The sequence below is a fragment of the Coregonus clupeaformis genome, unplaced genomic scaffold (genome assembly GCF_020615455.1).
Source record: "Coregonus clupeaformis isolate EN_2021a unplaced genomic scaffold, ASM2061545v1 scaf1293, whole genome shotgun sequence".
NCBI lineage: Eukaryota > Metazoa > Chordata > Actinopteri > Salmoniformes > Salmonidae > Coregonus > Coregonus clupeaformis.
Genome location: NW_025534747.1, coordinates 113,034 through 129,759, shown reverse-complemented (window position 1 = coordinate 129,759; position 16,726 = coordinate 113,034). Strand labels below are relative to the sequence as shown.

Below are 16,726 nucleotides of genomic sequence, written 5' to 3'. Positions count from 1 at the left end.
CCACAGTGTTGCTGGCATGGGGGCAGGAGGCCCGCCACCAGTTACTTCCCGCTCCCAGCCAGGTAACCACAGTGTTGCTGGTATGGGGGGACAGGAGGCCCGCCACCAGTTACTTCCCGCTCCCCAGCCAGGTAACCACAGTGTTGCTGGTATGGGGGGACAGGAGGCCCGCCACCAGTTACTCCCGCTCCCAGCCAGGTAACCACAGTGTTGCTGGCAGGGGGGGACAGGAGGCCCGCCACCAGTTACTCCCGCTCCCAGCCAGGTAACCACAGTGTTGCTGGTATGGGGGGACAGGAGGCCCGCCACCAGTTACTTCCCGCTCCCAGCCAGGTAACCACAGTGTTGCTGGTATGGGGGACAGGAGGCCCGCCACCAGTTACCTCCCGCTCCCAGCCAGGTAACCACAGTGTTGCTGGTAGGGGGGGGGACAGGAGGCCCGCCACCAGTTACTTCCCGCTCCCAGCCAGGTAACCACAGTGTTGCTGGTATGGGGGACAGGAGGCCCGCCACCAGTTACTTCCCGTTCCCAGCCAGGTAACCACAGTGTTGCTGGTATGGGGGACAGGAGGCCCGCCACCAGTTACTTCCCGTTCCCAGCCAGGTAACCACAGTGTTGCTGGTATGGGGGGACAGAGGCCCGCCACCAGTTACTCCCGTTCCCAGCCAGGTAACCACAGTGTTGCTGGTATGGGGGACAGGAGGCCCGCCACCAGTTACTTCCCGTTCCCAGCCAGGTAACCACAGTGTTGCTGGTATGGGGGACAGGAGGCCCGCCACCAGTTACTTCCCGTTCCCAGCCAGGTAACCACAGTGTTGCTGGTATGGGGGACAGGAGGCCCGCCACCAGTTACTTCCCGTTCCCAGCCAGGTAACCACAGTGTTGCTGGTATGGGGGGACAGGAGGCCCGCCACCAGTTACTTCCCGTTCCCAGCCAGGTAACCACAGTGTTGCTGGTATGGGGGGACAGGGCCCGCCACCAGTTACCCCCCGTTCCCAGCCAGGTAACCACAGTGTTGCTGGTATGGGGGACAGGAGGCCCGCCACCAGTTACTTCCCGTTCCCAGCCAGGCAACCACAGTGTTGCTGGTATGGGGGGACAGGAGGCCCGCCACCAGTTACTTCCCGTTCCCAGCCAGGTAACCACAGTGTTGCTGGTATGGGGGACAGGAGGCCCGCCACCAGTTACTTCCCGTTCCCAGCCAGGTAACCACAGTGTTGCTGGTATGGGGGACAGGAGGCCCGCCACCAGTTACTTCCCCGTTCCCAGCCAGGTAACCACAGTGTTGCTGGTATGGGGGGACAGGAGGCCCGCCACCAGTTACTTCCCGTTCCCAGCCAGGTAACCACAGTGTTGCTGGTATGGGGGGACAGGAGGCCCGCCACCAGTTACTTCCCGCTCCCAGCCAGGTAACCACAGTGTTGCTGGTATGGGGGACAGGAGGCCCGCCACCAGTTACTTCCCGTTCCCAGCCAGGTAACCACAGTGTTGCTGGTATGGGGGGACAGGAGGCCCGCCACCAGTTACTTCCCGTTCCCAGCCAGGTAACCACAGTGTTGCTGGTATGGGGGGACAGGAGGCCCGCCACCAGTTACTTCCCGTTCCCAGCCAGGCAACCACAGTGTTGCTGGTATGGGGGACAGGAGGCCCGCCACCAGTTACTCCCGTTCCCAGCCAGGTAACCACAGTGTTGCTGGTATGGGGGACAGGAGGCCCGCCACCAGTTACTTCCCGTTCCCAGCCAGGTAACCACAGTGTTGCTGGTATGGGGGGACAGGAGGCCCGCCACCAGTTACTTCCCGTTCCCAGCCAGGTAACCACAGTGTTGCTGGTATGGGGGACAGGAGGCCCGCCACCAGTTACTTCCCGTTCCCAGCCAGGTAACCACAGTGTTGCTGGTATGGGGGGACAGGAGGCCCGCCACCAGTTACCCCGTTCCCAGCCAGGTAACCACAGTGTTGCTGGTATGGGGGGACAGGAGGCCCGCCACCAGTTACTTCCCGTTCCAGCCAGGTAACCACAGTGTTGCTGGTATGGGGGGACAGGAGGCCCGCCACCAGTTACTTCCCGTTCCCAGCCAGGTAACCGCAGTGTTGCTGGTATGGGGGGGACAGGAGGCCCGCCACCAGTTACTTCCCGTTCCCAGCCAGGTAACCACAGTGTTGCTGGTATGGGGGGACAGGAGGCCCGCCACCAGTTACTTCCCGTTCCCAGCCAGGTAACCACAGTGTTGCTGGTATGGGGGGACAGGAGGCCCGCCACCAGTTACCCCGTTCCCAGCCAGGTAACCACAGTGTTGCTGGTATGGGGGACAGGAGGCCCGCCACCAGTTACCCGTTCCCAGCCAGGTAACCACAGTGTTGCTGGTATGGGGGGACAGGAGGCCCGCCACCAGCTACTTGCCGTTCCCAGCCAGTTAACCACAGTGTTGCTGGTATGGGGGACAGGAGGCCCGCCACCAGTTACTGCCCGTTCCCAGCCAGGTAACCACAGTGTTGCTGGTATGGGGGACAGGAGGCCCGCCACCAGTTACTTCCCGTTCCCAGCCAGGTAACCACAGTGTTGCTGGTATGGGGGACAGGAGGCCCGCCACCAGTTACTTCCCGTTCCCAGCCAGGTAACCACAGTGTTGCTGGTATGGGGACAGGAGGCCCGCCACCAGTTACTTCCCGTTCCCAGCCAGGTAACCACAGTGTTGCTGGTATGGGGGCAGGAGGCCCGCCACCAGTTACTTCCCGTTCCCAGCCAGGTAACCACAGTGTTGCTGGTATGGGGGACAGGAGGCCCGCCACCAGTTACTTCCCGTTCCCAGCCAGGTAACCACAGTGTTGCTGGTATGGGGGACAGGAGGCCCGCCACCAGTTACTTCCCGTTCCCAGCCAGGTAACCACAGTGTTGCTGGTATGGGGACAGGAGGCCCGCCACCAGTTACTTCCCGTTCCCAGCCAGGTAACCACAGTGTTGCTGGTATGGGGGACAGGAGGCCCGCCACCAGTTACTTCCCGTTCCCAGCCAGGTAACCACAGTGTTGCTGGTATGGGGGACAGGAGGCCCACCACCAGTTACTTCCCGTTCCCAGCCAGGTAACCACAGTGTTGCTGGTATGGGGGACAGGAGGCCCACCACCAGTTACTTCCCGTTCCCAGCCAGGTAACCACAGTGTTGCTGGTATGGGGGACAGGAGGCCCGCCACCAGTTACTTCCCGTTCCCAGCCAGGTAACCACAGTGTTGCTGGTATGGGGGACAGGAGGCCCGCCACCAGTTACTTCCCGTTCCCAGCCAGGTAACCACAGTGTTGCTGGTATGGGGGACAGGAGGCCCGCCACCAGTTACTTCCCGTTCCCAGCCAGGTAACCACAGTGTTGCTGGTATGGGGGACAGGAGGCCCGCCACCAGTTACTTCCCCGTTCCCAGCCAGGTAACCACAGTGTTGCTGGTATGGGGACAGGAGGCCCGCCACCAGTTACTTCCCGTTCCCAGCCAGGTAACCACAGTGTTGCTGGTATGGGGGACAGGAGGCCCACCACCAGTTACTTCCCGTTCCCAGCCAGGTAACCACAGTGTTGCTGGTATGGGGGACAGGAGGCCCACCACCAGTTACTTCCCGCCCAGCCAGGTAACCACAGTGTTGCTGGTATGGGGGACAGAGGCCCGCCACCAGTTACTTCCCGTTCCCAGCCAGGTAACCACAGTGTTGCTGGTATGGGGGACAGGAGGCCCGCCACCAGTTACTTCCCGTTCCCAGCCAGGTAACCACAGTGTTGCTGGTATGGGGGACAGGAGGCCCACCACCAGTTACTTCCCGTTCCCAGCCAGGTAACCACAGTGTTGCTGGTATGGGGGGACAGGAGGCCCACCACCAGTTACTTCCCGTTCCCAGCCAGGTAACCACAGTGTTGCTGGTATGGGGGACAGGAGGCCCGCCACCAGTTACTTCCCGTTCCCAGCCAGGTAACCACAGTGTTGCTGGTATGGGGGACAGGAGGCCCGCCACCAGTTACTTCCCCGTTCCCAGCCAGGTAACCACAGTGTTGCTGGTATGGGGGACAGGAGGCCCGCCACCAGTTACTTCCCGTTCCCAGCCAGGTAACCACAGTGTTGCTGGTATGGGGGACAGGAGGCCCGCCACCAGTTACTTCCCCGTTCCCAGCCAGGTAACCACAGTGTTGCTGGTATGGGGGACAGGAGGCCCACCACCAGTTACTTCCCGTTCCCAGCCAGGTAACCACAGTGTTGCTGGTATGGGGACAGGAGGCCCGCCACCAGTTACTTCCCGTTCCCAGCCAGGTAACCACAGTGTTGCTGGTATGGGGGACAGGAGGCCCGCCACCAGTTACTTCCCGTTCCCAGCCAGGTAACCACAGTGTTGCTGGTATGGGGGACAGGAGGCCCGCCACCAGTTACTTCCCGTTCCCAGCCAGGTAACCACAGTGTTGCTGGTATGGGGGACAGGAGGCCCGCCACCAGTTACTTCCCGTTCCCAGCCAGGTAACCACAGTGTTGCTGGTATGGGGGACAGAGGCCCGCCACCAGTTACTTCCCGTTCCCAGCCAGGTAACCACAGTGTTGCTGGTATGGGGGACAGGAGGCCCGCCACCAGTTACTTCCCAGTTAGCTCAAACAGCCCTGCTAGAGATGCCCCGGTCAACTGGAAGTGCTGTTATTGTACAGTGGAAACATCTAGAAACAACAACGGCTCAGCCGCGAAGTGGTAGGCAACACAAGCTCACAGAACGGGACCGCCGAGTGCTGAAGCGCGTAGCACGTAAAAATATTCTGTCCTCGGTTGCAACACTCACTACCGAGTTCCAAACTGCCTCTGGAAGTAATGTCAGCACAAAAACTGTCCGTCGGGAGCTTCATGAAATGGGTTTCCATGGCAGAGCAGCCGCACACAAGCCTAAGATCACCATGCGCAATGCCAAGCGTCAGCTGGAGTGGTGTAAAGCTCACAGCCATTGGACTGTGGGGCAGTGGAAACGCGTTCTCTGGAGTGATGAATCACGCTTCACCATCTGGCAGTCCGATGGACGAATCTGGGTTTGGCGGATGCCAGGAGAACGCTACCTGCCCCAATGCATAGTGCCAACTCTAAAGTTTGGTGGAGGAGGAATAATGGTCTGGGGTTGTTTTTCATGGTCCGGGCTAGGCCCCTTAGTTCCAGAGAAGGGAAATCTTAACGCTACGATTTTGTGCTTCCAACGTTGTGGCAACAGTTTGGGGAAGGCCCTTTCCTGTTTCAGCGTGATAATCACAGGCATAGCATCCTTTTCGCTCTGTCCTCCGGACGCTGTTTTATTAAACCTTCTGCCCATTTGCTACACAAAAACCTGTCACTGATATTCACACTTCTACTCAATACAACACATATTGAATTAACTTCACACGGTTCACTGTATAATATAATACAGTCTCCCTCCCTCTCTCAGTCTCCCTCTCTCATAAACACACCTCTCTCTCATAAACACACCTCTCTCTCATAAACACACCTCTCTCTCAAACACACCTCTCTCTCAAACACACCTCTCTCTCTCTCAAACACACCTCTCTCTCTCATAAACACACCTCTCTCTCATAAACACACCTCTCTCTCATAAACACACCTCTCTCTCATAAACACACCTCTCTCTCCCTCTCTCAAACACACCTCTCTCTCTCTCAAACACACCCTCTCTCTCATAAACACACCTCTCTCTCATAAACACACCTCTCTCTCATAAACACACCTCTCTCTCATAAACACACCTCTCTCTCATAAACACACCTCTCTCTCATAAACACACCTCTCTCTCATAAACACACCTCTCTCTCATAAACACACCTCTCTCTGACTGGCCTGTGATTAAATGAGATTAAATGATACAATGTATCAACTTTGCTCGCTCTGAGCGCTGCTCCAATGTATCCAATGTAACAACAGAAGACTCATCAGGTTCTGCATCTTCACCCGCCATCCCTGCTAGATTCTATTTGAAAAACTGGAAGGTGATGTGGCTGGCTGATTACAGCTGTGAGTGACGGCTGGAAGGTGATGTGGCTGGCTGATTACAGCTGTGAGTGATGGCTGGAAGGTGATGTGGCTGGCTGATTACAGCTGTGAGTGATGGCTGGAAGGTGATGTGGCTGGCTGATTACAGCTGTGAGTGATGGCTGGAAGGTGATGTGGCTGGCTGATTACAGCTGTGAGTGATGGCTGGAAGGTGATGTGGCTGGCTGATTACAGCTGTGAGTGATGGCTGGAAGGTGATGTGGCTGGCTGATTACAGCTGTGAGTGATGGCTGAAAGTTGATGTGGCTGGCTGATTACAGCTGTGAGTGATGGCTAGAAGGTGATGTGGCTGGCTGATTACAGCTGTGAGTGATGGCTGGAAGGTGATGTGGCTGGCTGATAAAATCTGTGAGTGAAGGCTGGAAGGTGATGTGGCTGGCTGATTACAGCTGTGAGTGATGGCTGGAAGGTGATGTGGCTGGCTGATTAAATCTGTGAGTGATGGCTGGAAGGTGAGGTGGCTGGCTGATTACATCTGTGAGTGACGGCTGGAAGGTGATGTGGCTGGCTGATTACAGCTGTGAGTGATGGCTGGAAGGTGAGGTGGCTGGCTGATTACAGCTGTGAGTGATGGCTGGAAGGTGATGTGGCTGGCTGATTAAATCTGTGAGTGATGGCTGGAAGGTGAGGTGGCTGGCTGATTACATCTGTGAGTGACGGCTGGAAGGTGATGTGCTGGCTGATTACAGCTGTGAGTGATGGCTGGAAGGTGAGGTGGCTGGCTGATTAAATCTGTGAGTGATGGCTGGAAGGTGAGGTGGCTGGCTGATTACATCTGTGAGTGACGGCTGGAAGGTGATGTGGCTGGCTGATTACAGCTGTGAGTGATGGCTGGAAGGTGAGGTGGCTGGCTGATTAAATCTGTGAGTGATGGCTAGAAGGTGAGGTGGCTGGCTGATTACATCTGTGAGTGACGGCTGGAAGGTGATGTGGCTGGCTGATTACAGCTGCCACATGAGAGATGGCATGACAGTGAAAAACTGACTTTATAAACATTTATAACAGTCGCCAGCTGGTTCTTTAGATTGGTACTATCATATGAAACAGTACTCGGGTATTCTGATATGTTGGTATCATAAGTATGAGGTTTTGATAGGGTAATATTACTGAGGTACTGGTATACCATGAAACACTAAATGACTTGACCGTGAAACACCTGATGACTGACCTGCTCTGTAGGAAAATAGTATGAGGAAATACTTCACAACACCGCTGTTCAGCAGAGGTCGCTTTGAGGTCAGGGACTGAGTATGAGGAAATACTTCACAACACCGCTGTTCAGCAGAGGTCGCTTTGAGGTCAGGGACTGAGTATGAGGAAATACTTCACAACACCGCTGTTCAGCAGAGGTCGCTTTGAGGTCAGGGGACTGAGTATGAGGAAATACCCTCGCAACACCGCTGTTCAGCAGAGGTCGCTTTGAGGTCAGGGGACTGAGTATGAGGAAATACTTCACAACACCGCTGTTCAGCAGAGGTCGCTTTGAGGTCAGGGACTGAGTATGAGGAAATACTTCACAACACCGCTGTTCAGCAGAGGTCGCGTTGAGGTCAGGGACTGAGTATGAGGAAACACTTCACAACACCGCTGTTCAGCAGAGGTCGCTTTGAGGTCAGGGACTGAGTATGAGGAAATACTTCACAACACCGCTGTTCAGCAGAGGTCGCGTTGAGGTCAGGGGACTGAGTATGAGGAAATACTTCACAACACCGCTGTTCAGCAGAGGTCGCTTTGAGGTCGCTTTGAGGTCAGGGACTGAGTCTCCAAAGGGCACTCACTCTATACCCTTTCCAGTGCACTACTTTGGACCAGGGCCCAGAGTGCGGCAGACAGAGGGACATGGGAGAGGCTAGATCACAGGTCACTCCTCTGACTAACAGGTGGAGGCTAGATCACAGGTCACTACTCTGACTAACAGGTGGAGGCTAGATCACAGGTCACTCCTCTGACTAACAGGTGGAGGCTAGATCACAGGTCACTCCTCTGACTAACAGGTGGAGGCTAGATCACAGGTCACTACTCTGACTAACAGGCTAGATCACAGGTCACTCCTCTGACTAACAGGTGGAGGCTAGATCACAGGTCACTACTCTGACTAACAGGTGGAGGCTAGATCACAGGTCACTCCTCTGACTAACAGGTGGAGGCTAGATCACAGGTCACTCCTCTGACTAACAGGTGGAGGCTAGATCACAGGTCACTACTCTGACTAACAGGCTAGATCACAGGTCACTACTCTGACTAACAGGTGGAGGCTAGATCACAGGTCACTACTCTGACTAACAGGCTAGATCACAGGTCACTACTCTGACTAACAGGTGGAGGCTAGATCACAGGTCACTACTCTGACTAACAGGTGGAGGCTAGATCACAGGTCACTACTCTGACTAACAGGTGGAGGCTAGATCACAGGTCACTCCTCTGACTAACAGGTGGAGGCTAGATCACAGGTCACTCCTCTGACTAACAGGTGGAGGCTAGATCACAGGTCACTACTCTGACTAACAGGTGGAGGCTAGATCACAGGTCACTCCTCTGACTAACAGGTGGAGGCTAGATCACAGGTCACTCCTCTGACTAACAGGTGGAGGCTAGATCACAGGTCACTACTCTGACTAACAGGTGGAGGCTAGATCACAGGTCACTCCTCTGACTAACAGGTGGAGGCTAGATCACAGGTCACTCCTCTGACTAACAGGTGGAGGCTAGATCACAGGTCACTCCTCTGACTAACAGGGGAGGCTAGATCACAGGTCACTCCTCTGACTAACAGGTGGAGGCTAGATCACAGGTCACTACTCTGACTAACAGGTGGAGGCTAGATCACAGGTCACTCCTCTGACCAACAGGTGGAGGCTAGATCACAGGTCACTCCTCTGACTAACAGGTGGAGGCTAGATCACAGGTCACTCCTCTGACTAACAGGTGGAGGCTAGATCACAGGTCACTACTCTGACTAACAGGTGGAGGCTAGATCACAGGTCACTCCTCTGACTAACAGGTGGAGGATTACCTTGGAGGAGCCAACTGAGTGGATTCCTAGAGGGATCTTATGCGTGTGTGTGTGTGTGTGTGTGTGTGTGTGTGTGTGAGAGAGAGAGACAGGACAGTCATCTCTGCTCTGTCACAGCCATTTAGCGGAGGGCATTTTGAGGGCAGAGACTGTGTCCCAAATGGCAACATATACCCTTTATAGTGCACTACTTTAGACCAGAGAATGGTACCATATACCCTTTATAGTGCACTACTTTAGACCAGAGAATGGTACCATATACCCTTTATAGTGCACTACTTTAGACCAGAGAATGGTACCATATACCCTTTATAGTGCACTACTTTAGACCAGAGAATGGTACCATATACCCTTTATAGTGCACTACTTTAGACCAGAGAATGGTACCATATACCCTTTATAGTGCACTACTTTAGACCAGAGAATGGTACCATATACCCTTTATAGTGCACTACTTTAGACCAGAGAATGGTACCATATACCCTTTATAGTGCACTACTTTAGACCAGAGAATGGTACCTATACCCTTTATAGTGCACTACTTTAGACCAGAGAATGGTACCATATACCCTTTATAGTGCACTACTTTAGACCAGAGAATGGTACCATATACCCTTTATAGTGCACTACTTTGGACCAGAGAATGGTACCATATACCCTTTATAGTGCACTACTTTAGACCAGAGAATGGTACCATATACCCTTTATAGTGCACTACTTTAGACCAGAGAATGGTACCATATACCCTTTATAGTGCACTACTTTAGACCAGAGAATGGTACCATATACCCTTTATAGTGCACTACTTTAGACCAGAGAATGGTACCATATACCCTTTATAGTGCACTACTTTAGACCAGAGAATGGTACCATATACCCTTTATAGTGCACTACTTTAGACTACTTTTGAAATATAGTGGGAATAGGGTGCCATTTGGGACACACTCACGTTCCATTTCTGAAGCCCCAATCAAAGGCTCTACCCCTCCACCCCTCCACCCCCTCTACCCCTCCACCCCTCTACCCACCTCTACCCCCTCTACCCCTCTACCCCTCCACCCCTCTACCCTCCATCCCTCTACCCCTCCACCCCTCCACCCCTCCACCCTCTACCCCTCCATCCCTCTACCCCTCCATCCCTCTACCCCTCCATCCCTCTACCCCTCCACCCCTCTACCCCTCTACCCCTCTACCCCCTCTACCCCTCCATCCCTCTACCCCTCCATCCCTCTACCCCTCCATCCCTCTACCCCTCCATCCCTCCACCCCTCCATCCCTCCACCCTCCATCCCTCTACCCCTCTACCCCTCTACCCCTCTACCCCTCCACCCCTCTACCCTCCATCCCTCTACCCCTCTATCCCTCTACCCCTCTACCCCTCTACCCCACCCCTCTATCCCTCTACCCCTCTATCCCTCTACCCCTCTATCCCCTATCCCTCTACCCCTCTATCCCTCTATCCCTCTACCCCTCTACCCCTCTACCCCTCTATCCCTCTACCCCCCTACCCCTCTACCCCTCTACCCCTCCCACCCCTCTACCCCTCTACCCCTCTACCCCTCCACCCCCTCTATCCCTCTACCCCTCTATCCCTCTACCCTCCACCCCTCCACCCCTCCACCCCTCTACCCCTCCATCCCTCTACCCCTCCATCCCTCTACCCCTCCACCCCTCTACCCCTCTACCCCTCATCCCTCTACCCCTCCATCCCTCTACCCCTCCATCCCTCTACCCCCTCCACCCCTCCATCCCTCCACCCTCCATCCCTCTACCCCTCCACCCCTCTACCTCTACCCCTCTACCCCTCTACCCCTCTACCCCTCTATCCCTCTATCCCTCTATCCCTCACCCTCTATCCCTCTACCCCTCTACCCCTCTACCCCTCTACCCCTCTATCCCTCTATCCCTCTACCCCTCTACCCCTCTACCCCTCTATCCCTCTACCCCTCTATCCCTCTATCCCTCTACCCCTCTACCCCTCTACCCCTCTATCCCTCTATCCCTCTACCCCTCTACCCCTCTATCCCTCTACCCTCTACCCCTCTATCCCTCTACCCCTCTATCCCTCTATCCCTCTACCCCTCTATCCCTCTATCCCTCTACCCCTCTACCCCTCTACCCCTCTACCCCTCTATCCCTCTTGTTCAAACATCATTAGGCGTAACTACCCTTAACGCCACTTACATTCACACTGTATTTTATTTTATTTTTAGTCATTTAGCAGACGCTCTTATCCAGAGCGACTTACAGGAGCAATTAGGGTTAAGTGCCTTGCTCAAGGGCACATCGACACATTTTTCACCTAGTTGGCTCGGGGATTAGAACCAGCGACCTTTCGGTTACTGGCACAACGCTCTTAACCACTAAGCTACCTGCCGCCCTGTATGACATCGTTTGCGTTCCAAATGGCACCCTATGGGTCCTGGTCTAAAGTAGTGCACTATATAGGGAATAGGGTGCCGTTTGGAACATAGTCAGCATTAGGCTCAACTCCCCCTCTACCTAATTCCCCCTCTACTTACATTCACACTGACATCTACCCCTCCACAGTTAAAGCACTCGCACTGACCGTTTCCATGGGGGTGATAGGGAGTTGTGTGTGTTTTGTCAATCATTCCCACTGCATGGCTAAACTCCCCTTAACTCTACTTACATTCACACTGTATGACGTCCAGGTTGAACTGCTGAATGGCTCCCATGCTGATCTGCTTCAGCTCGCTGTCCAAGGGCATCTGCATCAGGGACGTGGACAGGTGCTTACACGCTGACATACAGGCTGTCTGGGCCACTTTACCCTACAGGAGGAGAGAGGGGGAGGGGGAGAGAGAGGGGAGGGGGGAGAGGATACAGAGGGTGAGAGGAGAGAGAGAGGGGGGGGGAGAGGATACAGAGGGTGAGAGGAGAGAGAGAGGGGGGAGGGGGAGAGGATACAGAGGGTGAGAGGAGAGAGAGAGGGAGGGAGGGGAGAGGATACAGAGGGTGAGGAGAGAGAGAGAGGGGAGGGGGAGAGGATACAGAGGGTGAGGAGAGAGCGAGAGAGGGGGAGAGGATACAGAGGGTGAGAGGAGAGAGCGAGAGAGGGGGGGAGAGGATACAGAGGGTGAGAGGAGAGAGAGAGAGAGAGAGAGAGAGAGAGAGAGAGAGAGAGAGAGAGAGAGAGAGAGAGAGAGAGAGAGAGAGAGAGAGAGAGAGAGAGAGAGAGAGAGAGAGAGAGAGAGAGAGAGAGAGAGAGAGAGAGAGAGAGAGAGAGAGAGAGAGAGAGACAGAGAGAGAGACAGAGACAGAAATAGAGAGGGGGGGAAAAGAGAAGAGAATAAATGTCAGTTTGAGCAGGACAACCTGTCAGTAGAATATGGGAGGAAAGATTTAGTCAAAGCTTCCTCTACCATACCTGAGGATTTGGAATTGACTACTGTGGGCTGCTGGCCCATGTTCTCTAGATAACAGCAGGTTATGTAACGACACCGAACAAAACATGGGTAAAACATGCAGGCAGAACAGCACAGATGAGGCTCAAACAGAACGACGTCTTCAAATGAACAGGGTTGGTACAGAGCGAGGAAAAGCAGACCAGACCAACAGACCACAGAGACATCATGCACTAAGAACAGACCAGACCAACAGACCACAGAGACATCATGCACTAAGAACAGTAACACCAGGCTGTATCATGCTGATGGCTGACAGAGAGAGCACCAGAGAGACATGGGTTGGACTGTTGTCTGGTGGGTCCATGCTGTCCAACCCATGTATCACTATCAAATGATTGTTGCATCTTTTCAATGTGCTCCAGACTACCCTATACAGTGGCTCAAGTCCCCACAGGAAAACCAGAGAAGAAGAAGACCTCTGCACATGGACAGCCCTGGTCATCAGGAACCACTGGTGATGTTTATTAGGATAGTTTACTTCCAATGAATGAATCCACTGCAGATAGAATCTCAGTGATACGTTTGTTTACACAAACACGATCCCAAGCTAGCCCTGCCAGGTCAGGATCAGGGATGGGTGGTGTGGGAGGGTCGGAGGGTCGCTAGCCCTGCCAGGTCAGGATCAGGGATGGGTGGTGTGGGAGGGTCGGAGGGTCGCTAGCCCTGCCAGGTCAGGACCAGGGATGGGTGGTGTGGGAGGGTCGGAGGGTCGCTAGCCCTGCCAGGTCAGGATCAGGGATGGGTGGTGTGGGAGGGTCGGAGGGTCGCTAGCCCTGCCAGGTCAGGATCAGGGATGGGTGGTGTGGGAGGGTCGGAGGGGTCGCTAGCCCTGCCAGGTCAGGATCAGGGATGGGTGGTGTGGGAGGGTCGTAGGGTCGCTAGCCCTGCCAGGTCAGGATCAGGGATGGGTGGTGTGGGAGGGTCGGAGGGTCGCTAGCCCTGCCAGGTCAGGATCAGGGATGGGTGGTGTGGGAGGGTCGGAGGGTCGCTAGCCCTGCCAGGTCAGGATCAGGGATGGGTGGTGTGGGAGGGTCGGAGGGTCGCTAGCCCTGCCAGGTCAGGATCAGGGATGGGTGGTGTGGGAGGGTCGGAGGGTCGCTAGCCCTGCCAGGTCAGGATCAGGGATGGGTGGTGTGGGAGGGTCGGAGGGTCGCTAGCCCTGCCAGGTCAGGATCAGGGATGGGTGGTGTGGGAGGGTCGGAGGGTCGCTAGCCCTGCCAGGTCAGGATCAGGGATGGGGGGTGTGTGGGAGGGCCGGAGGGTCGCTAGCCCTGCCAGGTCAGGATCAGGGATGGGTGGTGTGGGAGGGTCGGAGGGTCGCTAGCCCTGCCAGGTCAGGATCAGGGATGGGTGGTGTGGGAGGGTCGGAGGGTCGCTAGCCCTGCCAGGTCAGGATCAGGGATGGGTGGTGTGGGAGGGTCGGAGGGTCGCTAGCCCTGCCAGGTCAGGATCAGGGATGGGTGGTGTGGGAGGGTCGGAGGGTCGCTAGCCCTGCCAGGTCAGGATCAGGGATGGGTGGTGTGGGAGGGTCGGAGGGTCGCTAGCCCTGCCAGGTCAGGATCAGGGATGGGTGGTGTGGGAGGGTCGGAGGGTCGCTAGCCCTGCCAGGTCAGGATCAGGGATGGGTGGTGTGGGAGGGTCGGAGGGTCGCTAGCCCTGCCAGGTCAGGATCAGGGATGGGTGGTGTGGGAGGGTCGGAGGGTCGCTAGCCCTGCCAGGTCAGGATCAGGGATGGGTGGTGTGGGAGGGTCGGAGGGTCGCTAGCCCTGCCAGGTCAGGATCAGGGATGGGTGGTGTGGGAGGGTCGGAGGGTCGCTAGCCCTGCCAGGTCAGGATCAGGGATGGGTGGTGTGGGAGGGTCGGAGGGTCGCTAGCCCTGCCAGGTCAGGATCAGGGATGGGTGGTGTGGGAGGGTCGGAGGGTCGGAGGGCAGTTAGAGGTCTATTCTGGAAATCTTTCAGCATCAGAAGAGACACCTTTCAGTCCCACACCTTTCTTTCTTTACCACCCTGGGATCACCGCCTACAGGGGTTGAACAATTCAGTTAACTTTCCCAAAATTCCCAGGTTTTCCAGAAATCCCCAACTGGAGGATTCCCAGATTTTCCTGCTTATTCCCAACCGATTCCAACCGGGATTTCTGGAAAACCTGGCAATTTTGAGAAAGTGTTCAACCCAATAGGCAGTGATCCCAGGGTAGATAAAGTAGTAGAGGCCTAGCAGAATAGACCTCCAACATCCATCCCAACAGTCAGAGAGCAACAACGTCTGCGTCCCCAAATAGCACCCTATTCCCCATAGTAGTGCACTATATAGGGATATAGTACGGCTGAGAACGGCCAGCGATACGGTATTATCAACATACTTCGGTGCCGATACGATATGTATTGAGATTCTCACGATTCTATATGTATTGTGATTCGATACTGCGATTCGATGTTCCAAACATATTGCTCACAACACATTGGGAAAGTATTCAGACCCCTTCACTTTTTCCACATTTTGTTGCCTTATTCTAAAATGTATTATATACTTTTTTCCCTCATCAGGTGCATCCTGTTTCCATTGATCATCCTTGAGATGTTTCTACAACTTAATTGGAGTCCACCTGTGGTAAATTCAATTGATTGGACATGATTTTTAAAAGGCACACACCTGTCTATACAAGGTCCCACAGTTGACAGTGCATGTCAGAGCAAAAACCAAGCAATCGGGGGAGAAGGGCCTTGGTCAGGGAGGTGACCAAGAACCCGATGGTCAGTCTGACAGAGCTCCAGAGTTCCTCTGTGGAGATGGGAGAACTTTCTAGAAGGACAACCATCTCTGCAGCACTCCACCAATCAGGCATGTATGGTAGTGTGGCCAGACGGAAGCCACTCCTCAGTAAAAGGCACATGACAGCCCACTTGGAGTTTGCCAAAAGGAACCTAAAGGACTCTCAGACCATGAGAAACAAGATTCTCTGGTCTGATGAAACCAAGATTAAACTCTTTGGCCTGAATGCCAAGCGTCACGTCTGGAGGAAACCAGGCACCGCTTATCACCTGGCCAATACCATCCCTACAGTGAAGCATGGTGGAGGCAGCATCATGCTGTGGGGATGTTTTTCAGCGGCAGGTGTGCCAAGCTTGTAGCGAAGAAGATGGCAGCCGTTTTACAGCCCTCTAACCAATTGTACTATTATGTGTGTTTTTTCGCATTATTTGTAATTTATTCAGTACATAATGTTTCTGCCATCGTCTCTGATAACCAAAAAGAGCTTCTGGATATCAGGACAGCGATTACTCACCTCGTATTGGACTAATACTTTTTCTTCAACGAGTCGGACGCGAAGGATATCCTACAGACACCCGACAAGGCCCAAATCCCCGTCATTCGCATGAGAAAGAAACGGAGATATCGTGGACGTAGGTCGGGGTGCCTTGTAAGGATCCGACGGCGAGCGAGTAAACTGCCTCTTCCATCAATCCTATTAGCCAATGTTCAATCATTTCAATATAAATTGGATGACCTAAGATTAAGGTTATCCTACCAACGGGACATTAAAAACTGTAATATCTTATGTTTCACCGAGTCGTGGCTGAAACGACTGACATGGACAATATACAGCTGGCGGGATACATTTTACATTTTTGTCATTTAGCAGACGCTCTTATCCAGAGCGACTTACAGTTAGTGAGTGCATACATTATTTAATTTTTTTCATACTGGCCCCCGTGGGAAACAAACCCACAACCCTGCTCTACCAACATCCCTGCCGGCCATTCCCTCCCCTACCCTGGACGACACTGGGCCAATTGTGCGCCGCCCCATGGGTCTCCCGGTCACGGCCGGCTACGACAGAGCCTGGATATACGCTACATCGGCAGGATAGAACGGCTGACTCCGGTAAGACAAGGGGTGGCGGTCTGTATATATGTAAACAACAGCTGGTGCATAAAATCTAATACAAAGGAAGTCTCAAGGTTTTGCTCGCCTGAGGTAGAGTATCTCATGATAAGCTGTAGACCCACTATCTACCAAGAGAGTTTTCTTCTATATTTTTCGTAGCTGTCTATTTACCACCACAAACCGATGCAGGCACTAAGATTGCACTCAATGAGCTGTATAAGGTCATAAGTAAACAGGAAAACTCTAGACCACCTTTACTCCACACACAGAGACGCGTCCAAAGCTCTCCCTCGCCCTCCATTTGGTAAATCTGACCATAACTCTATCCTCCTGATTCCTG

General features: G+C 54.3%; 1 protein-coding gene across 1 annotated transcript in view; it reads right to left on the bottom strand.

Annotated features, from left to right (window-relative positions):
- Nucleotides 1-16,726, bottom strand: part of LOC121578623 (exocyst complex component 6) — a 110,329-nt gene that overhangs the window by 12,436 nt on the left and 81,167 nt on the right. The window contains 1 exon segment of the mRNA XM_045217964.1: nt 11,719-11,860. Coding sequence (XP_045073899.1) covers nt 11,719-11,860 — 142 coding nt within the window.